This window comes from Daucus carota, chromosome 6 (genome assembly GCF_001625215.2).
Source record: "Daucus carota subsp. sativus chromosome 6, DH1 v3.0, whole genome shotgun sequence".
Classification (NCBI taxonomy): Eukaryota; Viridiplantae; Streptophyta; class Magnoliopsida; order Apiales; family Apiaceae; genus Daucus; species Daucus carota.
Window position 1 is genome coordinate 31,447,874 of NC_030386.2, and position 24,627 is coordinate 31,472,500.

The following is a 24,627-nucleotide window of genomic DNA, read 5'->3' on the forward strand; positions in this document are numbered from 1 at the left end:
AGAACGCAGACTAGTGCGTTTTTAAAAGAGAAAAAGAAAAAACACTTGATTAACATAACAGGTACCGCCGTACCGATGCAGTCTCTTAATATTTTTTTAATATTTATCATGTTTGTTAACACACTTTGATTACTAATATTTTTATTTTCGTATTATTATTAAATGTAAAAATTTCAACATATTAAAATAATCATGAATATTAATCTAACAAAATCACTCATGACTATATAGATTAGAAGTAAATTAAGAATTTATCTCGTGTTATAAACAGTCCCGACATATCAAATGAGAAACGTAACAAGAAACCGAGAGAGTATATTGCTCAGATAATCATTTTTTTAACTTTAAATAATAATCGAAGCATAAATACTGGAAAACAACCATACTCGCAGCTTACGCTTACATTTTGCTTTTGTTCCAACACCCGTGGCTTTCAAAGTCCACCTGTTCGCTTCACATAGCCACGGGACACGCGGAACTACCACAAGGCGAGTACAGTATAGCGCGTTTCACGGAGCGTGGTCGTTACTATTACTTTACCATTTTCGAAACATAGGTTTTTAGTGTGGGCCATGGACATTGCGCGTAATTTTATAATTTTGATTCATTTTTATTGGTTCTTAATTTTTATATAATAATGATGGACCCCACATATTCAACCAAAATACCAATCAAAATTTTTCACATATAAAATTAGAAACGTATAAAATTCCGTGTTTAGCATAAAAATACTGTCGCATTTAATAGTATAAAAGAATATCAATACCGCCGCATTAATATTATTCATTATTACAAGATATTCCCAGGATATTTGTATTCAAAAAAATTGGTTACTTTTTGTCGAGATTTACACTGCTGTAGTAATAGGTGTTTGCTATATATAGGGGCAGCCTCTTTCGGTGTAGTACGCATCAACGCCCCCGAAACCAAAAATTTTGTTCCTCCCTAGATTAAGTTTCTCGCCGAGAACAAAAAACTCATAAATCTCTCTCCAAACAAAGATATATAGAGACACTGAGGATGGCAGGAAATGAATGGATAAACAGTTACTTAGAGGCGATCATTGATTCAGAGCCAGGGCTAGAGCAAGCAAGAGAATCGCTGTTGTTGAGAGAGAGAGGAAGATTCAGTCCTACTCGTTACTTCGTTAACAATGTCATTGGCTTCGACGACACTGATCTTCATCGATCATGGCTTCGTGTAAGTACTCATCATCATCATTCATTTTATTTATTTATTTAGATAGTTTTGTTTGTTTTTTTTTTATCTGATTGTGTTCGTGAGTGATTTTTATTTGGTTATGTGTTTAGGCGCAAGCTACGAAGATTCCGCAGGAGAGGAATACTAGGTTGGAGAATATGTCATGGCGGATTTGGAATTTGGCTCGTCAAAAGCGAATGGTTGCATTTTTTATCATTATAGACTATACTTGTTTGGGATGATATTATTGTCGAAATGTGAATTAATGTGTGTTAATTAACTGAGAGCTGTTCATATTATTGAATTTATAGTAAGACGTATGAAATAAGCAGGTTTCAAGGATATTTTCTGTGATACCCTGATTCGGACACGGATATGAACAATAGTGCAGATTCTTTCTTTGAAGAGAACTGGTATTTTTTGATATGTATCTGAATTCGGACTGCGGGGTGGCGGGACTTGGCATGTTAACTTAACATGATTTTTTTAATCTATATTCTTGATTTTGTGTGTTTCAAAAAGAAACTGTTGGTTGCCTAGTTGGGCTTACTTTTATATAAATGCTTGTAATAAAAAGATGGTTTGAAACAAAGCATTAAATTGAAATAAGATTTACATTTTTTGACTTTACTACCAGAGGGTGAAATGGCTGGTTCAATCATAGAACCTCACATGTGATGTGTCACATACGACACGTGGACCAAAGAATGTTATTTTGTTGATATGCATCGCTGACATATCATTAAAAATAGTTTTGCTTTAAGAGTGAAAATTATAATTTTAATGGTGACGTGGTTTCACAAATATCGGTAATAAGTCTATGTTGTGTTTACCTTCCCCAGTATCAAAGTATAAAATTATTGATGAATACTCAATATGCACTGAACATTAATTAAGGGCCTAAATTTATACAGGGATGTCATAACATTGCTTGTCATTATGTTTTGTCTTTGTTTAAATTTATATTTCTTTGTATAACCCTGTCAAAATGTTTTGATGCGTAATACTTTATGTATATGTATATGGTCTTTAAGAACCTGTTGTGCTTGCTTTGATATTTCTCACTTGGCTTATTTATGTTTACATACCTCATTCAGAACTTGTTACCACCTCCACCCAGTCTGCAATTGTTTAGTTGTCTTGACTACGCATTCCAAGTATAAGTGGTTCTGATATTAGAAAGAATTTGTTACATTAAAGCATGTAAATTCATTCTACTTTGACATATTTTGCCGATTTATGAATTACTCTTGTGAAGTTTTCTTTTAGCCAGAGTAAGCCGTTGTTTTTTTTTTGCAGCTTGATGAAAAGCAAACTCAAAGGCTGTCAAGACGTGATATGGAACGTCAAAAAGGTCTCAAAGAAGCAATTGCTGACATGTCTGAAGATTTGTCAGAAGGTGAAAAATGTGATGCTCTCGGTGATATTTCTGCTCACAGTGAGAGTATAAGAGGTCGATTCCACAGAATTAGCTCAGTCGATACTTTGGAAACCTTTGCCAATCAGCTGAAGGGGAAACAAATGTACATTGTTTTGATAAGGTACAAGTTGAACTTATTTCCATATAACTGATAGATTAAGAGGCTTTAAATTGTCATTTGTATTAATTTGTTATATCTATAGACCATAACCTTACTAATGTAACTAGGATCCATCATTTACCATAAGTGCAAATAATGGTCACTACATACAGTGTTATATACTTATTATTTGATTAGAATGCAAAATATAAACATACAAAGTGACCACTATTAATTTTATCCTTGTTAAGACCTGGGGTGATATTTTTTGATTGTTCGGCTTGCAACACGTCTTTTTTATAGGTTGAATATAACATAGTGTATGACTATATGACGTATGTGCTATACTTCCTAGAAAGACGTACTGGGTATTTTTGGTTTGGATTGATTTATATGACACATGTGGTTATTATGTAAAACCACTATTATTACATTTGTTTTTTGCAGCCTTCATGGTCTAATACGAGGGGAAAATATGGAACTTGGTCGAGATTCTGATACAGGTGGACAGGTAGATATTTTGTTTGAAAAACTTTAAAGATTATGGGTTCCTACATGATGATTTATGCTTTTGATGAATAAATACATATGTACTTTATCATTATGATTGATTTTAAGACATGGAAATCAATGAAAAAGTATATTGGCTTTATTAATTCTCTTTTAAAGGATACTGGCTTATTTGTTTCTCAACCTCCTCTGTATTCCAGGTTAAGTATGTTGTTGAACTGGCTAGAGCTTTAAGCTCTATGCCTGGTGTTTATCGGGTGGATTTGTTGACTAGGCAGGTATCAGCTCCGGAAGTAGATTGGAGTTATGCTGAACCCACAGAGATGCTTCCTCCAAGAGACTTGGAAGGTTTCTTGAGTGAAACGGGGGAGAGTAGTGGTGCTTACATAATTCGAATTCCATTTGGTCCAAAAGATAAATATATTCCGAAAGAAATGTTGTGGCCTCATGTCCCTGAATTTGTTGATGGTGCCCTTAACTACATAGTACAGATGTCTAAAGTTCTTGGTGATCAAATTGGAGGTGGTATCCCAGTCTGGCCTGTCGCCATCCATGGGCATTATGCAGATGCAGGAGACTCTGCTTCCCTGCTAGCTGGTGCTCTTAATGTTCCCATGATATTTACTGGCCATTCACTTGGGCGAGATAAAATGGAACAGCTTTTAAGACAAGGCCGATTGTCTCGAGATGAAATAAATTCAACCTACAAAATAATTCGCAGGATAGATGCAGAAGAGTTAGCCCTTGATGCCTCTGAAATAGTTATAACCAGTACTAAACAGGAGATCGAAGATCAATGGGGCTTGTATGATGGTTTTGATCGAGGATTAGAGCATATTCTACGAGCAAGAATCAAAAGGAATGTGAGCTCCTATGGAAGGTTCATGCCACGCATGGTTGTAAGTACTGCGACATTACTTAATAGCATCTATTTTAAGCCTCAATCGCCTCATAATAAAACAAGTTTGTTGTGCCTTTTAATATTATGCACTGTTGCCTTATGCCAAAACTAGGCAGTGTGCACTATACTCCATCTATTGCCTTGAATAAAAAGTGGGCAGCGTTCTCTCTGCTGCTTTACTGGAGAGACTAATCTTGAACAAGTAAATGTATTTTTCAAATTTATGTTGTTACAATAGTGATATATTACTTTAATTCTATGAATTACAAAATTAACGTTAGGACATTATATATCTGAAATCGTCTTTTCTTGAACTACACCTATATACGTGCTTCCTGAATTCTTTGTTGCAATCTGAAAGCTAGTATAACCTTGGCAGATTTAGTCCTGATTTATGAGCGGTTCCTCATGTACATATATTTACTATTAGCTGACATCTTGAAGGCGCAAATTTTATGCAGGTGATTCCTCCAGGGATGGATTTCCACCATATTGTTCATGATGGTGATATCGATGGTGAAACAGATGGCAGTGAAGATCATCCAGCCTTCCTAGATCCACCTATATGGGCTGAGGTAATATGAATTTTGTAGCTCACATTCTTCTCCCCATCCGCATCCCAATGCATGTGTTGATATAGCTTGTAGACTATAGGCAATTTGCAAAATCATTTTCTAAGACAACCAATTTTTTTCTCTTGTATAATTGATTCAATTAATTTTTCAGATAATGCGCTTCTTTACTAATCCACGGAAGCCAATGATCCTAGCCCTTGCTCGACCAGATCCAAAAAAGAATCTGACAACATTGGTTGAAGCATTTGGAGAGTGTCGTCCATTGAGAGAGCTTGCTAATCTCGTAAGTCTGAGTGATCATTTGAATCCAGAAAAAAATGTATTCTTTAATAAGAGCAGTCAGTGTCATCAATGAAGTGACTTTCTTTATTATGCAGACATTAATAATGGGTACCCGGGATGATATTGATGATATGTCGAGCACAAATGCATCAGTTCTGCTCTCAATACTTAAACTGATTGATAAGTATGATCTCTATGGTCAAGTGGCATTTCCTAAGCACCACAAGCAGGCTGATGTACCTGACATATATCATTTAGCAGCAAAGACGAAGGTATAAAAATATTTATATGCCGTGCATTTTCACCATATGTCAAGCCAGTATGAGGTGGCAGTTATATACTTTTTAACATCATCTGGTATATTGGCCTCTGTTCTGCTGAGGAATTCCAATTTCTTTTCTTTTTCTTGTGTTCTGACATTAAAATTGCTGTATGCATTTAGCAAATATTGTATTTTTCTGGTGTTTAAACCAAAATTCCCAGTATTGAGTTCCCACGTCTTTCATTTTCCCACCTTTGTGTTTCTCATACAAGTTCGATGCCTAATTTTTGTCCTCTCTTTTTCTGCAGGGTGTATTTATTAATCCTGCTTTTATTGAGCCGTTTGGGCTTACTCTTATTGAGGTGCTATGTCCTTTCAGAAGTTCTTGCTTTCACACTAGTTGATATTAATATGAAACTTGACTAACTTCTTTACGTACAACAGGCAGCGGCTCATGGTTTACCTACGGTGGCCACAAAAAATGGTGGTCCAGTTGATATTCAAAGGGTAATGGCTCAGTTTCTCCAATAATAACCAAAGCAATATATCTCTTCCCCGTCTATCCAAGTTGTTAAATCGAGCATGCTAATAATGGATTGTTGCAGGTACTTGATAATGGTCTTCTTGTTGATCCTCATGATCAGCAATCTATTGCTGATGCTCTTTTAAATCTGGTAGCAGAGAAGCAGCTTTGGGTTAAATGCCGACAAAATGGGTTGAAAAATATTCACCTCTTCTCGTGGCCGGAACATTGCAAAACTTATCTGTCCCGCATAGCAGCTTGCAAACCAAGACAGCCACAATGGCTAAAAACTGAGGATGATGGTGAAAATTCAGAATCTGATTCACCAAGGGATTCTTTGAGAGATATACAGGATATATCTTTGAATTTAAAGTTTTCTCTGGATGTTGAGATGAAAGATGACAAGAATAATGATCATTGTTCATTGGACCCGGAAGATAATATGATTAAATCAGAACATGCTGTTTTAGCATGGTGTGGCCAGAAGGGGACACGAGAACCAAATTTTGTGGAGAAAGTGGATCTGAATGCAGGATTTGGAAAATTCCCATCTCTAAGGAGGAGAAAGTATATATATGTAATTGCTGTAGATTCTGATTCTATTTCAGGTCTTTTCGAAAGTGTGAGAATGATATTTGCTGCCGTAGAAAGGGAGCGGACTGAAGGGTCAATAGGATTTATACTGGCTACATCCTTTACCATGGCAGAAGTACATTCGTTTCTGATCTCGGAAGATGTAAGCCCTACCGATTTTGATGCTTTTATCTGCAATAGTGGTGGTGATCTGTATTATTCATCTCCTCAATCTGAAAAGAATCCATTTATTGCTGATTTGTATTATCATTCACACATCGAGTACCGTTGGGGCGGAGAAGGGTTGAGGAAGACTTTGGTACGTTGGGCTAATTCTATCATTGACAAGAACGGTGAAGATGGAGAACACGTGATTACCGAAGATAAAAATATCTCGACGGACTATTGTTATGCTTTTAAAGTTAGGATGCCTGAAGTGGTATGCTAACATTTCTCTCTTCTAGTTTGTTCGTGAATGGGGCATAAGTCGACTAATTATTTTCTCAAACCCTCCATATTTGTAGTAGCTTCTGATGATGTAAGATTGTTCTTAATGCTACCTGATGTGCTTGCAGGTTCCTCCTGTGAGGGTGATCCGAAGGTTGATGAGAATTCAGGCTCTCCGTTGTCATATTATCTATTGTCAAAATGGAAAGAAGATTAACGTGATTCCAGTTCTGGCATCTCGCGCTCAGGCACTCAGGTATAATTTTTACAGTTGTCTGAACTTTTAACACTGATATGATCATCTGTCTTTGTCTGACTCTCAGTAGCTAATGTTTTACCAATTCTTCTGTTCTATATGATTTTCCACGTCCATAAGGACCCTAACGGTTCTTTATTTCAATTCCAAGGTTTAGAACAGTACTGCATGTTGCAAGATTTTTTTATGGTATTTTTTTTGCTAAATATTTTGCAGGATCATTTCTTCTTAATGATAACAACTTTTTGTGAACTAGTATGTTAAGTGGAGATACATAGCATGTAATCTATCCACTGATACAACAACCATCCAATAGATATTGTCAGGAGATTACGATTACCTTATTAATTTTCCTTTAGTAGCTAGGTTGGTGTGCGGCCTACAGCTAGGGCACCAACATCTATCAGCCACTCAAGGATCCTCGGCGTCTAAGCATTTACTAATTACACTTAAATTATTATTTGAATCGTAAATGTTATCACCACCCTTGTTTATGTCATTTGCATGAATTGTGCTCCATTTCAGGTATCTATATCTTCGATGGGGTATGGACTTGTCAAAGATGGCCGTCTTTGTTGGAGACAGTGGTGATACTGATTATGAGCAATTGATTGGTGGTATACACAAGACTTTAGTGCTGAAGGGAGTTGGCCGTGGTACTACCAATCATCTGCATGTCAACAGGAGCTACCCTCTTACAGACGTGGTGCCAGTTGACAGCCCTAACATAATCGAGTCCAATGAAAGTTGCAGCCCTATTGACATCCGTAATTTACTGGAGAAACTGGGAGTTTTCAAATGCTAGAAAAGGCTTTTACTCGCCTGTATATATGAACTTCAACTATTTGCCTCAGTTTTGTATACCTTGGGAGCAAATGTTGCCTTCAGTTCAGCATGTTTCAATCAGATTGTTAATTTCATAACAAGCTGGTTAGATGTCTGAAAAGAAGGAGAATTTTTTTACAGGAGTATTAGTCTTTCTTTCGGAAATCCATATCTTGATGGCTTTTAGGGGGTACCTTAGAGGAGCCAATATGCTCATTGCTTTGCAGATTCAAGGGATCTTGGTGACACTCTACTCTCAATGTAGAAGGATATTTAGGAAAGCTTCTTGTATTATTGTCCTTACTGAGGTATAGATGATTTGTTGGTACAAGGTAGGTGTTTTTCCTTGTGGAGCAATAGCTTTGTTGCGCTCAATGTAACAAGGATATACTGGAAAGCTTATAGAATTTGTTGTTTCTTTGTGTTATTCTACTGGGGGAATAATAAGAATCTTGCTTTGAATCTATTTGAATTGGAAACTGTAATCCTAAAGTATACAGAGACAGTGTCAAAAACTGGGCTCAGCCGAATTTGAGCCTAGGTGCTAGGTTAAGCACAAAAATAGTTAAATCATAAGTGTTCAACCACATCTCGGATCTTGATGGTGCTATCTATATTAAGTATATTTTTAAAAATAATATATTAGTATTTTTTAAATTTTTATAAATTAAGTTTATTATAATAATATTTTAATATAATAATTGATATGTGTAATCATACTACATATTTCTAGAGATCGGTTGAATATCACCGATATGAAATGATTGACTATATTATTTGTTGAATATCACCAATATAAAATGATTGACTATATTATTTGTTAAAACAAGTGATCGATCGAAGTGCGAGCTTATTTACATAGTATTTTAGTGTTTTATTATTTAGAATTTCCTAAGATTTGAGATGTTCTAATCTAATTTCTATTTTTAATGAGGCATATAAATATGATAACTATCATATTAAGAATTAAACAAAAAAGAAAAATATGATCATTTAATATTTATATATAACAAAAATAAGACCATCTGAAGAATCTCTTGTTTCTTTTCTCGCCCTGTATATATATAATCAAGTTTCCAGTAAAATCAAAAGAGGTAACAGTTGGTGCGTATATACACCACTCCACTACATATACATACATATTTCTGTAAGTAATCAACAGAAACAAACTAACAACTTCACAATCGCCTCTCTGTGTTTGTTATCTTTGCTTAAAGTAAAAGAGAACAACAGAAGAAGATAAATAACCAAACAAACAAGAAGCAATAGCAATGGCTTCTTGGTTGTCGCTTTCTCTATTCGATGAACAAGAAGAAGATGATGAGAATGAAGAACAAGATAAAGATGTTTCGAATCAAAACCCTAGCTCTCCATCTGTCAACGACAATAACATCTCCGCCGTCATCGGCCGTCAATTCCGGGGCGTCGCCGCCTTTCTCGCTCCGCCGCCTTCTTCACCCGTCTCCCCCGGTAATTCCGCCGAAATTCCCGCGGAGTCGCCGCCGGCTTCGCCTCTGCTTGGAATGAAAAATGATTTCGTTGAGATCGGCGAAGGCTTCAAGTCCAAACTCTCTTTGATTTCTTCGAACAAGGCGGTGACTGAGATTTCGAGATTCGCGAACGGTTTGTTTCAGTTTGGAGATGATGAAGATGAGAGAGTGCTCCGAGAAGACTTAGGGTTGAGTCAGGAAGTTGTGAGTTTCGTCCACGATATTTCTGAGCGGCCTCAATTGTGGACTGAGTTTCCGTTGTCTCTTGAAAATGGTATAATTCTGGTCTCTTTATCTTGCTGTTTGAATTTGATCATGTATATTGATTAATTTTCTAATTTTGGATTGTTTGTTATGTGTGAAGTGCCAAATATGATCTATCAGAACAGTATTGGCATTATGCAAATGTATGAATTATTCTTGACATGTTGATCCCAGACTTTCATCTTGTGGCCGCAAACTTGACGTGCATTACTTTAATAGATAGAATTGTCTCCTTGCTTTCTATGGTTTAGTTACAATCAACTGCTGAAGTGTTTTTACTCCATAATTCGTCAATCTTGAATTTTTTTTCATATTGCAATTGGTATTAAAGTTTTTGCTATTGATTCCTTTGTTTTCAGTGTTTGCACTACATAGAAAGAATCTCTGACAATTACCATGTCTTCGAGATCCCTGTTCACCGTGAGAATTTTACTGCAGCGAGTGTTGGTATTGGTGTATTGCTTACCTAGAAGGAAAAAGAACTAGGACATATAAAAAAATAAAGAAAACAGATTGTGGTAGGAAAATTTGTTGAATATATTTTTGATTTGTGCAGAGGAAAAGCATAAGAAAAGGATCCTGTCCATAAAGTTTCAGGAACATTTTAATCCGTCTTAAACTATCATTACAATACAAACCTGCGCTTGTCATATTTTTTTATATGCAGCCATGTACTAGCAGTTTTATACCTGTTGGTAAGCCTCTATACCATTGATCTCAATGTTAAGTCTTTGCACCTATGTTATAATCCATGTAGATATATGATATTTGAAACTGGGAGGGTGAAGGATGATATCAGGCAATTGTTTTCCAAAGTATGAATCTGACATGATGCTTCGTGAAGTTTATTTTTCCAACTAAATACTTAGTGAAGTTTTTGTTCATTATTATGGGCACATATTAATTCTTGGAGCATCTTTGGTAGCTGGCACCCTTGCATATAATTATTTTATATAACACTCCTCAACATTATTTTTACACTTTCCTGTAAAAATAGCTGCCATAGCTGCTGCCATTTGGCACCCAGAAAGTTACCTAACTTGTCCTACATCTTACTTTCTATAATAATATATATCATCAATTTTTATGTAGGCTGTTATTAAATACACTTTCGTGCTGATGGAATCAAATCATAACTTGCTATATGTGTCAAGTATGAACTTGCTGTGGTTTGTCCATCCTTTTAAAAGTTACAAGTGTAAACGCGACCAATTTCTGATGTCTGTAATATTCATTGGCTTCATACATTCATTACATTTACATAGTATGGTATTGTTCCAGTCACTTATCACTTATGTGCCTTACACTATATACACTTACTGTTATGACTTGCAAATAAATGTTCCTCATGTATTACTCGGCAAGTCTCGGATATATTCATTGGTATGAAAATATAATGAGATTGCTAATACATTTGAATTGGAGATGAAAAGATATGCTTATGGTGATTTTTGATAGTATACTTTTTATGAAGCTGGCATATCATTACTAAATTTTCTTCTATCCTTATGCAGATTTTGATATGTCTGATATTCAGAGAGAACATACTGCTGCAATTGAAAAAATGATGCCAAATATGGCTGCCTTGAGGCGTGAGATTTGCAAAACTGTTGATGAAGATATTTTTTGGATGATCTATTTTATTTTGTTGCTTCCAAGGTTGAATGATTATGATGCCGAGCTTTTGTCAACCCCAGAGGTAATAATGGTCTATGTCTTTTAGTTACCAGTAATAATGGCATAGTACATTATCCATGGGAAATGCAGTGTCCTATTTTACACACATTACTGTCATAGCGCAGCCTAGCTGACAACATTGCATCACAGAGGACAGATATGTCAAGGTGTCGTCTTTGGCATATTCCTGAGTGTATGGTCAACATTTATATGTTGAAGTATGACACGATAGAAATTTATGTAGAATAGATTTCCTTTTGACCTGGCCAGTAAGAAACTCTCTGCTGTTACTTTTTGTTGGGCATCTTAATTTCAAAGTAAGCAAATAAAGAATGCGGGATATTTTCTTCTCAATTTCGAAATGGCCAAAAACAAAGCTATAGAAGTGTTTAAACTTACATTCAGATAGTCTCAGGCAACCTTTTTGCTGATCCTTTCGGAGAGGATGGCTAATTCACTTAATATATTACTACATGCTTCTCACTTGTTAGTGTGTGGACTGTGGTTATGCTCTCACTTAATTTAGTCTGTAGTGACTTTGTAGCAAGTCTATGACATTTGCAACTCTCAACAGCTATTTCAAAAGTTGTGAAACATGAAAAATATACGGTGACAAGATAATGGTTCTTGGTTGAAAAAACAAAGAAAATCCAGTAAGCAGTTCAATTAGAGTTCATGGCATTTTAGTTCCCTGGATGGAATTGTTATGTAAAGAGTATAGGCTTTGTTTGAAAGTAGGTTCACTTTGAAATCAGAGATCGTAATCTCATAATGAGTGAAAGGAAGTGGGTAATAATCTAACACGTCTATAATACTTTGAGGAACTGTTTTATTACCTTTCCTTAATAAATTTATATGCGCTATATTGGCTTTGCTGTCTTAGGTTACCAGAAGGTGATCACTTGCATTATTGTCTTGTAATTTCTTTATGGTGATATTTCTACGAATATGCCCTACCAAAAAAACATTACCCATCTGTAAATGTTGTATCCAGATTGTGCACGCTTTTGAGGGTAAAGTTACTCTTTTGGAATCATAATGCCCTTCTTTCTTTCTTTTCCTAAATTCATGATGATGCTGAATATTTGGCTGAACAAAAAAATGCAATTAATGTTGTTATATGCTATACTTTATAACCATGTATTTGTTCACAGTGCTGTTTAAGGTTCTCAGAAACTCAAGTGATTCCCCTGCATATATGTCTTGACAGTTGGGCTGAATTTTGTTACATTTGTGCTAAATATGTTAACTTACTTTTCTTGTGAACAATGACACAAAAACATGACAAAATTGTTTATTTATTTCTACGGGAGTTGGATGTATTGGCTCCCAGGTCGAAGCAGAAGGGAATAGTGATATATAGGCTTGATAGATGTAGATTTAATGCTTAATTGTGTGTGGTCTAGAGAAGCCGTTCCTTAGATCTAAAGCAGATTTTTAGGGTCTATATATTTTTTGTACACGATGGCAAAATTTTAAGCAACATGGTATTCTATAATAAGCCAATATATACTTTTGCATCTTATATAACTACATATCATGCGTGAATCCTTGTGAAGCTTGTTAGGATTATCTTATCTTTAACAGTATTCATTTGGACTAAACGTGTTCAAACTATGAATCTTACCTTGAAAAGTAATGCTTGTTTGCAGATTGTTGAAGCGAGAGGAAAACTTCTGCATAAACTGCAGGAAAGAAATATGGCACCCCCTGTGAATTCTGAGGTCTCTGAGAGCGTGGAAACACTGAAGAACAGTGGTGGGAATGAAAATAGCACTCATGCAAACAAGAGGCCCACTCATGGAAATGAAGAGACCAACTATGCTGAGAATTCTAAGGAGTTTAAAGAGAAAGATGTTGGTACATACTCCTCTGATGAAGTAAAACAGTCTGAAGGGGAGATCTCATTCAGTGATATCGAGAGCGATGATAATTTCCTCTCAGGCAAATATTCAGGCACTAGGCAATCAGAGATCCCTTCATGCTCGGGACCCAGTGATTGGGTCGATTTAAAAGGAAGTTTTGGTATCCTGGGTGGTGATAAGCAGAAGACAGTTCCATCAACTTCGGGAGAAAAGGGTTCAGAAAGTGAGGAGTCAAACGAGTGGCTCACGATTGATGATTCTGATTTAGATCGTCCAGCAGTTGGCTGAACGTTTGAGATTATAAACTTTTGTCTTCACATTTTTTTCTGATTTTCCGCAGTAGGAAAAAGGGGGAGTGTTTAGGTGATCAAGGCAGATGCCCTTGTACTCCCCGACTAAAAGTTGTGTATATTGGACCTCATATTAGAACAAAGCTAGACTAAAATAATTTAAGTATGTACATCACCAAAGTGGTAACAATCAGGTTATAATTCTGTTCTCCTTGAGGTTGTACTTGATGTTAGTGCTGTATATATACAAGTGGTGTTGGTGCAAGTAATTTGATAGAATTTAATGCATCATATTCAAGTTCAGTTAAAACGTTGTTTGCCCGAGGTGTAACCTTACCTTACCAATGGTGGTTGTTTAGCCCCTCTATACAAGTTTCTGACTTGTTGATACATTTTCAGTGGAACTTGGTGATTCAATTCTTTTATCTTGCAATATGGTCTACAATCCTGGTGTTACAACTTTAAAGTCAGGTATATTCCTTAACCTCTCTTGTATTAGGAGTTAGACTTGCAGCATAGACTCTGGTCACTATTGTTCCACTGTTATGTTACTGATTGAATTTTAATTTAAAAAAATTTCTCGGTTGTGCTGGGGCTAGTAATACATTCAGTTAGCATAATCAGATAGATGATGGGTTTTTGGCTTATGCGTGGAACTTTGCAATGGTAACTACTGGGTGTCCTTATAGATCTGGAAATCTGGATTCTGAAGATGCTTTGGCCCATAAAATATACACGAGGCAATCTGACATTACTTTATGTCCTTTGTCCCATTTAATCATTCAGGATGAGCATCGAGCACTTCCTTGGTGCTTTGTAGAGATTAATTTTATAATTGTACACAAAAGTAAGACGATACATAGCCTTTACCAAAATCTATTAATTAGGATAAGGTGTTCCTACTTAAAATTTACTGATATCTAATGAAACAAACACGCACTTGAGTTTTGTACAACTTAATAACTATTCAAAGATTCACTATGTCTACTTAATTAATAGTACACACATGAAAACCTTGGTCATATTCACGGATTTTGGATCGCCTGATGAACGTAGTATAATTAATAAGCTACTGTTAACTGTAATTAGTAGATTCATGCTTTTGCTGAATATTTGACAACTTGCAAGATTTGGAAGATAGCCTTTGATCCCCCACCCTCATTCACGTGTTGTGCTGTGTTATTAGGGTATTTTTGTTTTCTTTCGCAACTCATGCATAGCATTAGTCCCCATAAAACAACCAACACTTGCTGATAAGCGATCAGTCCACATATGAGCATTGCTGTTTGGAGGTACAATGGACTCTACTAAACTCACAGCTCTTCTCCTCATATCCATGCTTGTCATTTCCATTGCTAACCCTGTTCTTGATTGTGGTAACTGTGAAAAAACCTCTGCTCATCACAAACCTGCCAAGATTCACCCACCTAAATTCGTAAAACCACCCATTACCCTACCCCCTCTCGTGAAACCTGCCAAGGGAAAGCCAGGGAAGCTGTGCCCCTCGACACCGTCAAGCCCGAGCTCCACGGTGTGCCCAATTGATGTGCTGAAACTGGGAGAATGTGTGGATGTTCTTGGTGGACTGGTGCATGTTGGGCTTGGTAATCCCATAGCAGATAAATGCTGCCCACTTATAGCTGGACTGGTTGAGCTGGAAGCTGCAGTGTGCTTGTGCAACGCTCTGAAGCTGAAGCTCCTCAATCTCAATCTGTATGTTCCCATTGCTTTGCAGCTCCTTATCACTTGTGGAAAGCCACCTCCTTCTGGTTACACTTGCTCTCTCTAGACCACCACTACGTCTATTGTACTCATTTAAATTAATATCCCAGTTTCCTCTTCCTGTCCATCTTTCGTTTGGAGTGTAATTTTTTTTTTTTTAGCCGACTTTTTTAGGAGAAGAATATAAAGGGGGTGTGACTTGGCGACTCATGTGTCTGTGATCAGGGATAATCATGTGATATGACGCTTGCTAATGGCGATACGACTAAAAGTGATCTTGAGAGTTTAAAATGTTTATTTGAATAATTTTGGTTTGTTACTGATTTATTTGTTATTAAAAATAAAAATAATTTATGGGTAATTTTTTATAAAAAATAATAATTAAATCACTAGAAAATGTATTTCAAACTAAATTCTGACTTTAAGTCAGTTTCTGACTTTAAATCAGTTTCTAACTTATTTCTGATTTTAAATCGACTTCTGGCTTATAATAAAATAAACGTTTTCACCTTAAAGTTCTCAAGACAAATACTATAAGAGGTCGTTTGGGTAATCACATCGAGCCTCTTTGCCCAGACTTGAAGTCTGAATTTTAAGTTATTTTCAATTTTAAATTGAAAAATATTTGTTTTTTAATAGGCCAGAAGTTGGGTTAAAATTAAAAATAAACCAAAAACTAGTTTATCCAGAAATTAATTTGAGGTACTTTTTTCAGCGAATTAATTTTTTAGAACTTCTTTTTGAAAAAAAATACTCCCTCCGTCCCACCCAATTCTTTACATTGGGTTTGGGCACGGAGGTTAAGAAATATGTATAAAGTAGTGGAAAAGAGAAGGAAAAGTGGGTGAAGTGGTGGGACCCACTGATTTTTAATATATAAAAGAGAGTTAGTGGAGTAAAAGTAGTGTGAAAAGGAAGAAAAAGTGGGAAAGTGGTGAGACCCATTAACTATTTTAGGAAAGTTTTGTGATAGTAAAGAAATGGGTGGGACGGCCAAATAAGGAAACTGTAAAGAATCTGGTGGGACGGAGGGAGTAACCCTTTAAGACATATAAATTATCCATAAATCACTTTTATTTTTATAATTTATTTTTAATAACTCATAAATTATTCATAAATAATTAATAAGTCAAAATTAACTAAACAGATATTTTAAACTCTCAATTTATCGTATTAATTCTCTTTTATCATGTTAATTCTCTTTGAAGTCATAATTCATCAACTGGACAACTTTCCACAAATTGGATCGTAATTCGTATTGCATTTCCACAAATTATCGTATTGCATTTGAACACACTTTATTCAGATACGCCATAGCCATTCATCCGCCTGCATACTAAAGATTAAGAAAATGAAATCTATAATCTATAATAATACTAAAGATGGGCAAAGAACGAAGATTCCTTTTCATTTTAAACAGCATATAAACTCTGTATTCTTGACAGTCTACACAGCCACTGGAACACTTTTTAACTCTGCTGAATTAAAACTACATCCTCAATGGCATTGGTGGTCCGAAATCACCACCACTACAAAAAAAATCGAAAAATTTAAATTTTTAACTAAATTCAAAGGAAACTGAAAAATCATACCCTGAACTGAACTATATATATGTTACAGATCCTCTTTATATTCTTATAGGAACTTTGACCTACCTACTAAACTCAGGGTGACTGGTGGATTGTCAAGGATCAATATATTCACTGCTTTACTAGATCACAACGATCCTTTCACTGCAAAACTGCCATCAAGGAAACTAACACGACTAAAATTTTTAAACTTTTTGACAGCTTCATGAGGCTTCCCCCACATGAGATCCAAGTAAGTTGCAGTTAACATGGCTTCAGGGCTGTTTGGTATAGTGGACAATGCTAGGCTTGAAAATCTACTGGCTTGCTCAAGATCACCCTGTCTCGCAGAAATGGTAGCTAGGTCTGCATAGAGAGTCCCCCGTGCCTCTTCAGAATTGAGTGCAAAAACTTGTCCATCACCAGCTGAAGGATTGTTGGCATCCATTGAACCACCATTTGACTCCTCACATTTCACGTTTTTGTCTACTCGCCAGAACTCATAATCTTCTTGGGTAAAAGGATGTTCAACAATGTTCCCACTAGTAAGATAGATCATCAAATGCTCTGCAGCTTCCTTCGGACGATTGAGCAAGCAGAGAGCCTCAGCTGCAAAAACATTGGCCAAGAATAGGTATATTTTTGAACACTCTGTAAATTTCAAGAGAGTCCTTGCAGTTGACAAGGCTTTCAAGGGATTCCCTAATTCCAACTCTACATATGCCAAATCAGCAAGAACAGATTGTCTAATTATCTGGATCTCTTTTCTGCAAATATCTTCGTGATCAGAAACAGAGTTTTGTAAAGTAGCATTCAGAATACTTGCACCTTTTGGTTCTTTCAATTCCCCATTTGCAAACTGACCTGAACCAACTGCCATATTATGTGCCTGAGAATCACCTCCTACCACACCCTTATAGTTGGTACTTTTAGAAAATGCTTTTTCATCAATAGCTAAATCAGATGGCAAACCGGAGCTCAAGTGCAGAGACTCGGAAGAGTTTAGCAGCTGTAATGCATTTAATAGACACTGACGAGCCAGAGACATCGAAAGTTTGGGTTGTTTATCACTACGGATCAATGAATCTTCTCGACCAATAAAACCTGCCTGGCTACTTCTCAATTCCCTGTCCTCAATTACAAGATGCCTCCACTTTCCCTTTCCAACAACACGGACTTTAACCTCTGATCTGCTAGACAAATCTCCATCAGAATACAGGAGTCCCTTTTCAAGGGCCATTAAACAACATTCAGCAATTCGTAGCCATAAGAGAGGCCGATTGTAGGAAATTAAACTGGCTTTGTGGAAACATCGAGCAGCAAGGATTGGTTTGCCACAAGCTAAGTACTGCATGCCACAATTATAAGCTATGCGGAGGTATTTGTCTGCCGAGAAACTAGTACCGCAATGAGGCTTTTCCTTCCTCATTGCTGAACTGGTACTTAATGCCTTGGAAAAGTACAAAGCTGATGTTTGATACTTGCCAAGTTGAAAGTGAATACAACCGAGATTATTGTAGAACATGATAGAAGTTCCGATTTCTGTTCGATTGCTTGAAGCCATTAAAAGCTTAATTGCTTTAGGATGATTTCCACGGGCATATTCAAGCTGAGCCTTCAGAAAGAGAACCATGGAATTATTTCCCCTAGCTATGTTCATGGCCATCTTAACTTCACGTTTGGCTGCCTTAGGGTTCCTGGTAAGAAGAAGAAACCGAACCTTGTATAGATGCAACTTGAGTCTCAAATCAGTGACCGGCAAAGAATCATCAACTTGAGTTCTTGAGATATCATTCAAAGAATGGAGAACAGAGGGTCTTGATAGGTTTTGCCCACTCATGTCAAGAGTTGAAAATAAGTTTTCATATTCTGCCTCCTCTGATAAACTTCTAGACAAAGAAATTTCAGATGTATTTGTAGCAGAATCACCACTCAAAATTTCGGAATTAGGTGTGCTGTTAGGAACTGAAGAAGGTCTGGTGACTAGGCTCTGAGGCTGTAGTTGAGCATGGCTCACATTTTCACCTTGATTCATCATGCCAGTGACACAAGATATCTTCTCTACATAGTCAATGACTTCCTGCAATAAACAAGACAAGGGTAGGGATTGTGAGTATATAACACATAATCATAAAGCTCAATGAAATATTAACCAAGTTAAAAAGATCTACAGTATCTTGGACAGATGTAACCTCAAAATTCAAACTCTCTGATAAACGTCATACAGGAAAAAATGAAGATACCGTAAAAAAGGTCGTGCTTTTTAATAGAAAAGTAGATTTAAAATAAACAAAGTTCAGAAACAGAAAACACCCCCTCCGAGACATAAGCCTTGAGCAAATATGACAAAAAGTTCCAAGATTGTCCAACTATGCTAGTGCTACGATCTTCCTCGCTCTTTTAACAACTGAAATTTATGTTTATAAGCTGTTTTACATAATTTATAGTGCCTTTTTCTGTCCAGATTTTTTAAAATTGAAAGAAAGACATATGATGATAAGCACGAACACCGACCTAACTGCTCCTTTTTGTATAAGTAATACAATTACCTCCCCATGTACTTGACTCCTTATATTAATTTGGCATTTGCCAATCAACTAGAGAGACAGAGCGAGTAAGAAAGAGGATACAACAATATTGTAACACTAAATCAATAGCTTTTGGTATATGATACACACTTCAGCTTTATAACACTTGTATCGCTTGCAACTTCACAGTAATATTTTGCATTCTAAAGGTGAAAAGAGACTATTTTATCGAGTAAAATTAATCATGTTGTAGATGAAAATATACAGCAAAGAGATTGATTTTCCAGTTTAAATAGTCGAAGACAATTAAACTTTAAACTGATGCGCTCCACTCTACTATCTCTTACTTAGACTTGATTATATGGAATGATGTTTTGATGCAGGACAATAGGTAAAAAGCCCAAAGAAAGTATTTGGGAACAATATAGGAGGCTTTCGAAGCCCAATCAAATAGTTTAGTAAATTTAATTAATTTAGGATGATATTCTCTAATTATATTAGTTATTAGTATTAAATCTGTATTAGGAAGTACTTTAGATTTATTATGTATATAACATATTATCTTGTAATTAATTCAGAGTTTATCATATCGGAATATGATATCGTTGTTTTGAGAACTCTTGCAGGAGTTCTCTGCCCTTAAACCCTGTTTTCCCCGGCCTCTCTTCATATTTGTTAAGGAAATATGGTTCAACAATAAGCCTCAACAACATGCCACTTATATAGTTCATAAGCACTAAATCCAAATAAAACACCAATATGTCGACCCAAGTTTGTGAAAAGAATGTATAGAGGTTATCACAAGCCTTTCGAAGAGAGAGCTTACAGCAGATCTCAAGGCATCATGTGAAAGCAAGGCAACATCGAGCAACAAGAGGCATACACGAAGAGCTATCCCCTGTAATTAAAAACCCAAATTTAAGTATTTAGATTCAGAACACTACACCCGCTGCTCAAAGTATCCCACAAAACAATAAATCAATAAACAACACTGCTACCATTCGTAATACCTCACTTATAGGTGCAACTTTTCGATAAACTGGTTCCAGAATAGAAAATGACTTTGAATACTCACAAAGGTTAAACCAAGTGACTGCCTGCATAACATCAAACAAAAAGAGAAATGTCAATCTTAAGCAACACACTTATAAAAATGCACCCCATGCCAATACCACATGAACTTACTATGTTGAAAGATGCCACATGGGTGGAAAATTCAGCAAACTGAACAATTTTGGAACTATGAGCAGCAGAGGATTCGGGCACCAATATACTACTTCCGTTAGATACTGCCACGACATTACTTTCTGCATTGCTAACATCCTCTAAATTTTCCACAGGTGCACTTGCAAGCTCTTCACTTCGTTTCTGGAAATCAAATTACCAAATTACAGACTGCAAAATGAGAAAGTAAAAAAAAGAAGTAGTAGTAGTAGGTAGAGAAACATTTTGAGAACATCTGCCAAAAAGCATGAGAATTTACTCAAGTATGAAGACAGTAGTTAAACTGTTGAACATATAACTTTCAGTCACATTTTGTCACAAAATTTGATTTTGATATGGATAATAAAACAGGCTAGATGCACACAGACAATAAGAATTAATCACCAACACTACAATGAACAAAGGTAGTAAACACACGAGAAACCAAATGTTCGAAAATCTAATTTGAAATCCTGTGCAGTTGCTGAGGAGATCAGTCTTCAGCTCAAAAGAATAACCTTTTCAATATGCTACATGAGTCTTGCCCTAACAATTGCGTTTAAACAAGGATAAAAGTAAAATTGCTATGCATGACCTTTTTTCGTGCATTTTTTTGACAACTACTAGATTTTGTAGAGCACAAAAACTCATGCAATACAAAATAGGCTTCAGAACACTACCTACGCAAGGGTATCTTGTATTATAAACCCTTGGACGATCAGATAGCTTGAAGGCTGTAAAACACCATATATAAATATGAAATAACAAAAAAAAAAAATTATTTTCATGCGCATCAAGCATAAACATTAAATATAATTTGACCTATGATGGAACTTTGCATCATGCATGTACCTTATGAGAAAACACAAAACCCTAGTGGCTAAAAATCAGATGCCTAGCAGGGCCTGTCCGATCATTTTGAGGGCCTCAAGCAAAATTTAGATCAAAGTTTTCTTCTATTCTTTCAACACTTAAATTCGTTAGTTTCAGACATTTTTTCCGATATTTTTTTCATTCTAAACAATCACTTGATTTGTAAAAAGAAAATATTTTTTGAGCAATTTTATACTAAAACAGTTATTAATAACTTAATCAAGATACTGTAATATAGAACTTATTAATTATGGGGGCCTCAAGCCTTTGCTTAATTGGCTTGATGGACAGACCGGTCCTATGCCTAGGTCTAGTTTAACAAGCAGATGGCATACACGCTATTCCAAATCACTAAACTAAACCATCTTCAAGCAAAAGCGCAAGCAAAGTAAAATACTGTGAATCCCTCAATACATTCACTGGGTGAATACTACACCAAACAATGCCAATAAACTCTGAAATTTCCATCATGACATGCAGATTCCAAATACAACAAACTAGCAAATGAACAGGAAACTAAGCCCGGGATTTATTACAATTTCAATCAGGTGCTACATCATGACAATGTACAAAATCAACAGCACATCAAGCAATAAAGAGGAATATACTATGGCGTTCACTTAGATGGAATGGAATGCGGGAGAAAGAATGAAATTTGTACTCTGCTTAGAGTGATTGGAGAAAATATATATAATTTTCATTCCTTCAATCATTTCATTCCAAATTATTTGAACTAGAAATCTAACCCGCGAGTTTTTGAAATTATGCTCATTCTATTTCTTCATCATGTTTCCCTACAATCTTTATCACAAAAAATTCACTCACTCATATTGAATCACTATTGCCTCCTACATTCTTCTTTCTCGATAAAACTTCTTTATAATTTTTCATTCCATTCTCCTTTCATTCCATTCCATCCAAGTGAACGCAACCTATGTTCCGAGATCATGGACAGGTAAGGAAATAGGGAATAACAGTATAATTTATGGACAGAATCTCAGTATGTTTTGAGATTTATAGTTAGCGTCTTTCAATCAATAAATGTATTACATAAAGAGATTAAATATTTTATGATATAAAAACTTGCCAGTTGCCACAATATTTGATGCAGTAATGCTTTGATACAGCTTCTAATACATTAATATTATATTAAATATAAATGTTAAATAAGCTGATTCATAAGTCACCTGTCACAAATCACAATACTAAACAAATAAAGAAAGTTTTTTCCTCAGTTTCTCCCCTCCATTAAAGGTATAAATCTCAATCAATAATCACCTAAGCAGTCTGCTATTCATTTTGTCAACTTCGATTTGACTTCGAAAGGGAAATTTAAAATTAGCCATAACAAACATATGGGTGAGACAAAAGAAACAATAGAAAAAGGAAGATGCACTAGTAACTTGCAGTGAATCCTAAATTTCTTATTGAATAAACTTGGGGTTTCTCAAATCAGAAACCCCGAGCACATTCACTCACATAATTAAATTTCCTACTCACAGATAAACAGTAGATAGATTATTTTTGTCTCTAATACGTATTTAAGATCTGACGGCTCTAAAACAAAATAAATAAATAAAATAACCTGCATAGTAATACCCACCTTCACGTCATTTAGTACTTCGAGGAATTTCTTTGGATTCGAAAATCCATCTTCAATGTTTTCTACTACAGCAATATTATGGAGAACCTGAAGTAAGAAATTGCAAGAACAGACAAAGAAAGCATTAATATAAATCAGAAGCACAAGAGAACTTATAATACAATTAATCACTCAAAGAGAATGCAAAGGAAAACATTATTCTCAAACTGTTTAATTTTCTGAGGTGAAGTAAATGACAAACAGAGGTTAAAATGAAAAACTTCACCTCATCCAAAACAGTTTAGTCTTGTATTTCTGATCCAAAACTTAATTTTTTTTAAAAATGCTTTCGGCAGACATAATACCACACCGAAAGTAATTTTGACTGGCTGGTGAAATTCCCAAATAAGAATAAATTAATAAGATTAAAACATTCCTAAAGAAACTGACAACTATATAAGGTTTGATACTCAAGCCATGTCCGGTGTAAACATTTACCATTAACCAAACAAAATTATCTACTACAGTAATCCAATGTTATACCGGTTACCGCTGATAGGTTCTGTTTGTCACCGATTACTACATCTAAAAATGTTCCCAACTTATCCCTTTTCTTGTCTTTTCCGGTTATCTTTTCTATCATCTGTTTTACTTTTCATAGCATTCAATCTAGTCACCAAAGTTATATTGAATTGTAGTAACACGTGAGCTCCTCGTATCAACAATATCTCATTTGGCACATCTACTAAACTCATCACTGCTACAATCGCTCCAATAAATGCCAAATCAGTACCGCCAGTCCGCCATCACTAGTAGTACCAAGAAATTTTATAGAGCCAAAACAAAAGATGCGAAACAACACAGAAATTCTATCACAAAAATGCTAACAACTATTCAACGAAAACCTGAACAGCAGAAAACAAAATCAAACCTACCAAATTAAAACCAACTCAACATTCAAAGCAAACCATCACTTACTTAATCACACCAAATCAGTCCAATCCAATCCAATCCAATCCAATCCAAAATCACATCACACATCGTAATTCACAATCAAAACCACTTCAACAATTCAGCAACAACTAATCACAATAACTTCAATTTCTACATATCCCAAAAACACACAATTGTTACCTTGGGATCGGTAGGTTTGTAGTGCAAAAGCTGAAGGAGCAATTGGAGACAATCGGAGAAGTTGCCGGAATGGAAAAGCACGGCAGCTTCTTTAGCCAAGGCGTAAGTGAAGGAGAGTGAGGACTCGTCGTCGGAATTGGGAGATGTGATGAGTGCAGAAGCTTCTCGAGACTCCATTTCGCAGATCCAGCAACAAAATTGTAATTGAGAAATGAGATTTATCGATTCGGTGATGGTGAATATATAAATCCCAATATAAATATGTATAGAGACGAGCCCTAGTGTGCCTGGAGTTTTTGAATCGGGGTTCAAGAGTGAAATTAGTTAAATATCAGCTGAGATGGATGGGTAATTTCACATTTTGGGGCCATTTGCCTTCGATTAATTAAAAGAACGGCTTATTACAACCAAAAAATATAAGTGAATGTATCCTAAACCTATTAGTATAGACAAATTTATAAATTATATTGATAATTTGTAGGCATTATGCGTAACAATTAATAACATAACAATTAAATCTAAAGTTTATGTATTGTAAAATTATTTTTAAAATAAGT

At 35.6% G+C, this 24,627-nt stretch overlaps 4 protein-coding genes across 4 annotated transcripts; 3 read left to right on the plus strand and 1 right to left on the minus strand.

Annotated features, from left to right (window-relative positions):
• The first annotated feature begins 875 nt into the window (after nt 1-875).
• Nucleotides 876-8,306, plus strand: LOC108226543 (probable sucrose-phosphate synthase 1). Its single transcript, XM_017401513.2, has 13 exons — nt 876-1,200; nt 1,311-1,400; nt 2,500-2,741; nt 3,168-3,231; nt 3,431-4,129; nt 4,593-4,706; nt 4,858-4,989; nt 5,084-5,260; nt 5,559-5,612; nt 5,695-5,757; nt 5,856-6,785; nt 6,922-7,049; nt 7,575-8,306. The coding sequence occupies exons 1-13, from the start codon at nt 1,021-1,023 to the stop codon at nt 7,852-7,854; spliced, it is 3,153 nt and encodes a 1,050-aa protein (XP_017257002.1). The 5' UTR covers nt 876-1,020; the 3' UTR covers nt 7,855-8,306.
• Nucleotides 8,307-8,965: 659 nt separating this feature from the next.
• LOC108224805 (uncharacterized) lies at nt 8,966-13,739 on the plus strand. The gene is made up of 3 exons (XM_017399532.2): nt 8,966-9,638; nt 11,143-11,327; nt 12,958-13,739. The coding sequence occupies exons 1-3, from the start codon at nt 9,146-9,148 to the stop codon at nt 13,456-13,458; spliced, it is 1,179 nt and encodes a 392-aa protein (XP_017255021.1). The 5' UTR covers nt 8,966-9,145; the 3' UTR covers nt 13,459-13,739.
• A 1,018-nt stretch (nt 13,740-14,757) lies between these two features.
• On the plus strand, nt 14,758-15,249 carry LOC108226554 (36.4 kDa proline-rich protein). Its single transcript, XM_064080180.1, has one exon. It carries the CDS (start codon nt 14,758-14,760, stop codon nt 15,247-15,249), a length of 492 nt encoding a protein of 163 aa, XP_063936250.1.
• A 1,474-nt stretch (nt 15,250-16,723) lies between these two features.
• LOC108192916 (uncharacterized) lies at nt 16,724-24,405 on the minus strand. Its single transcript, XM_017359452.2, has 6 exons — nt 24,071-24,405; nt 22,958-23,044; nt 20,464-20,646; nt 20,289-20,375; nt 20,105-20,176; nt 16,724-18,830 (listed from the first exon to the last, which is right to left on the minus strand). The coding sequence occupies exons 1-6, from the start codon at nt 24,245-24,247 to the stop codon at nt 16,899-16,901; spliced, it is 2,538 nt and encodes an 845-aa protein (XP_017214941.1). The 5' UTR covers nt 24,248-24,405; the 3' UTR covers nt 16,724-16,898.
• Nucleotides 24,406-24,627: the final 222 nt, after the last annotated feature.

Coding starts and splice junctions, on each gene's coding strand:
- LOC108226543 (XM_017401513.2), top strand. CDS start 1,021: ATGGCAGGAAATGAATGGATAAACAGTTACTTAGAGGCGATCATTGAT. Junction 4,707..4,857: donor ATCCACCTATATGGGCTGAG/GTAATATGAATT, acceptor TTAATTTTTCAG/ATAATGCGCTTCTTTACTAA. Junction 6,786..6,921: donor AAGTTAGGATGCCTGAAGTG/GTATGCTAACAT, acceptor ATGTGCTTGCAG/GTTCCTCCTGTGAGGGTGAT.
- LOC108224805 (XM_017399532.2), top strand. CDS start 9,146: ATGGCTTCTTGGTTGTCGCTTTCTCTATTCGATGAACAAGAAGAAGAT. Junction 9,639..11,142: donor TCCGTTGTCTCTTGAAAATG/GTATAATTCTGG, acceptor ATCCTTATGCAG/ATTTTGATATGTCTGATATT. Junction 11,328..12,957: donor AGCTTTTGTCAACCCCAGAG/GTAATAATGGTC, acceptor GCTTGTTTGCAG/ATTGTTGAAGCGAGAGGAAA.
- LOC108226554 (XM_064080180.1), top strand. CDS start 14,758: ATGGACTCTACTAAACTCACAGCTCTTCTCCTCATATCCATGCTTGTC.
- LOC108192916 (XM_017359452.2), bottom strand. CDS start 24,247: ATGGAGTCTCGAGAAGCTTCTGCACTCATCACATCTCCCAATTCCGAC. Junction 20,647..22,957: donor AAGTACTAAATGACGTGAAG/GTGGGTATTACT, acceptor TTTGATTTCCAG/AAACGAAGTGAAGAGCTTGC. Junction 20,177..20,288: donor AAGTTGCACCTATAAGTGAG/GTATTACGAATG, acceptor TTTTAATTACAG/GGGATAGCTCTTCGTGTATG.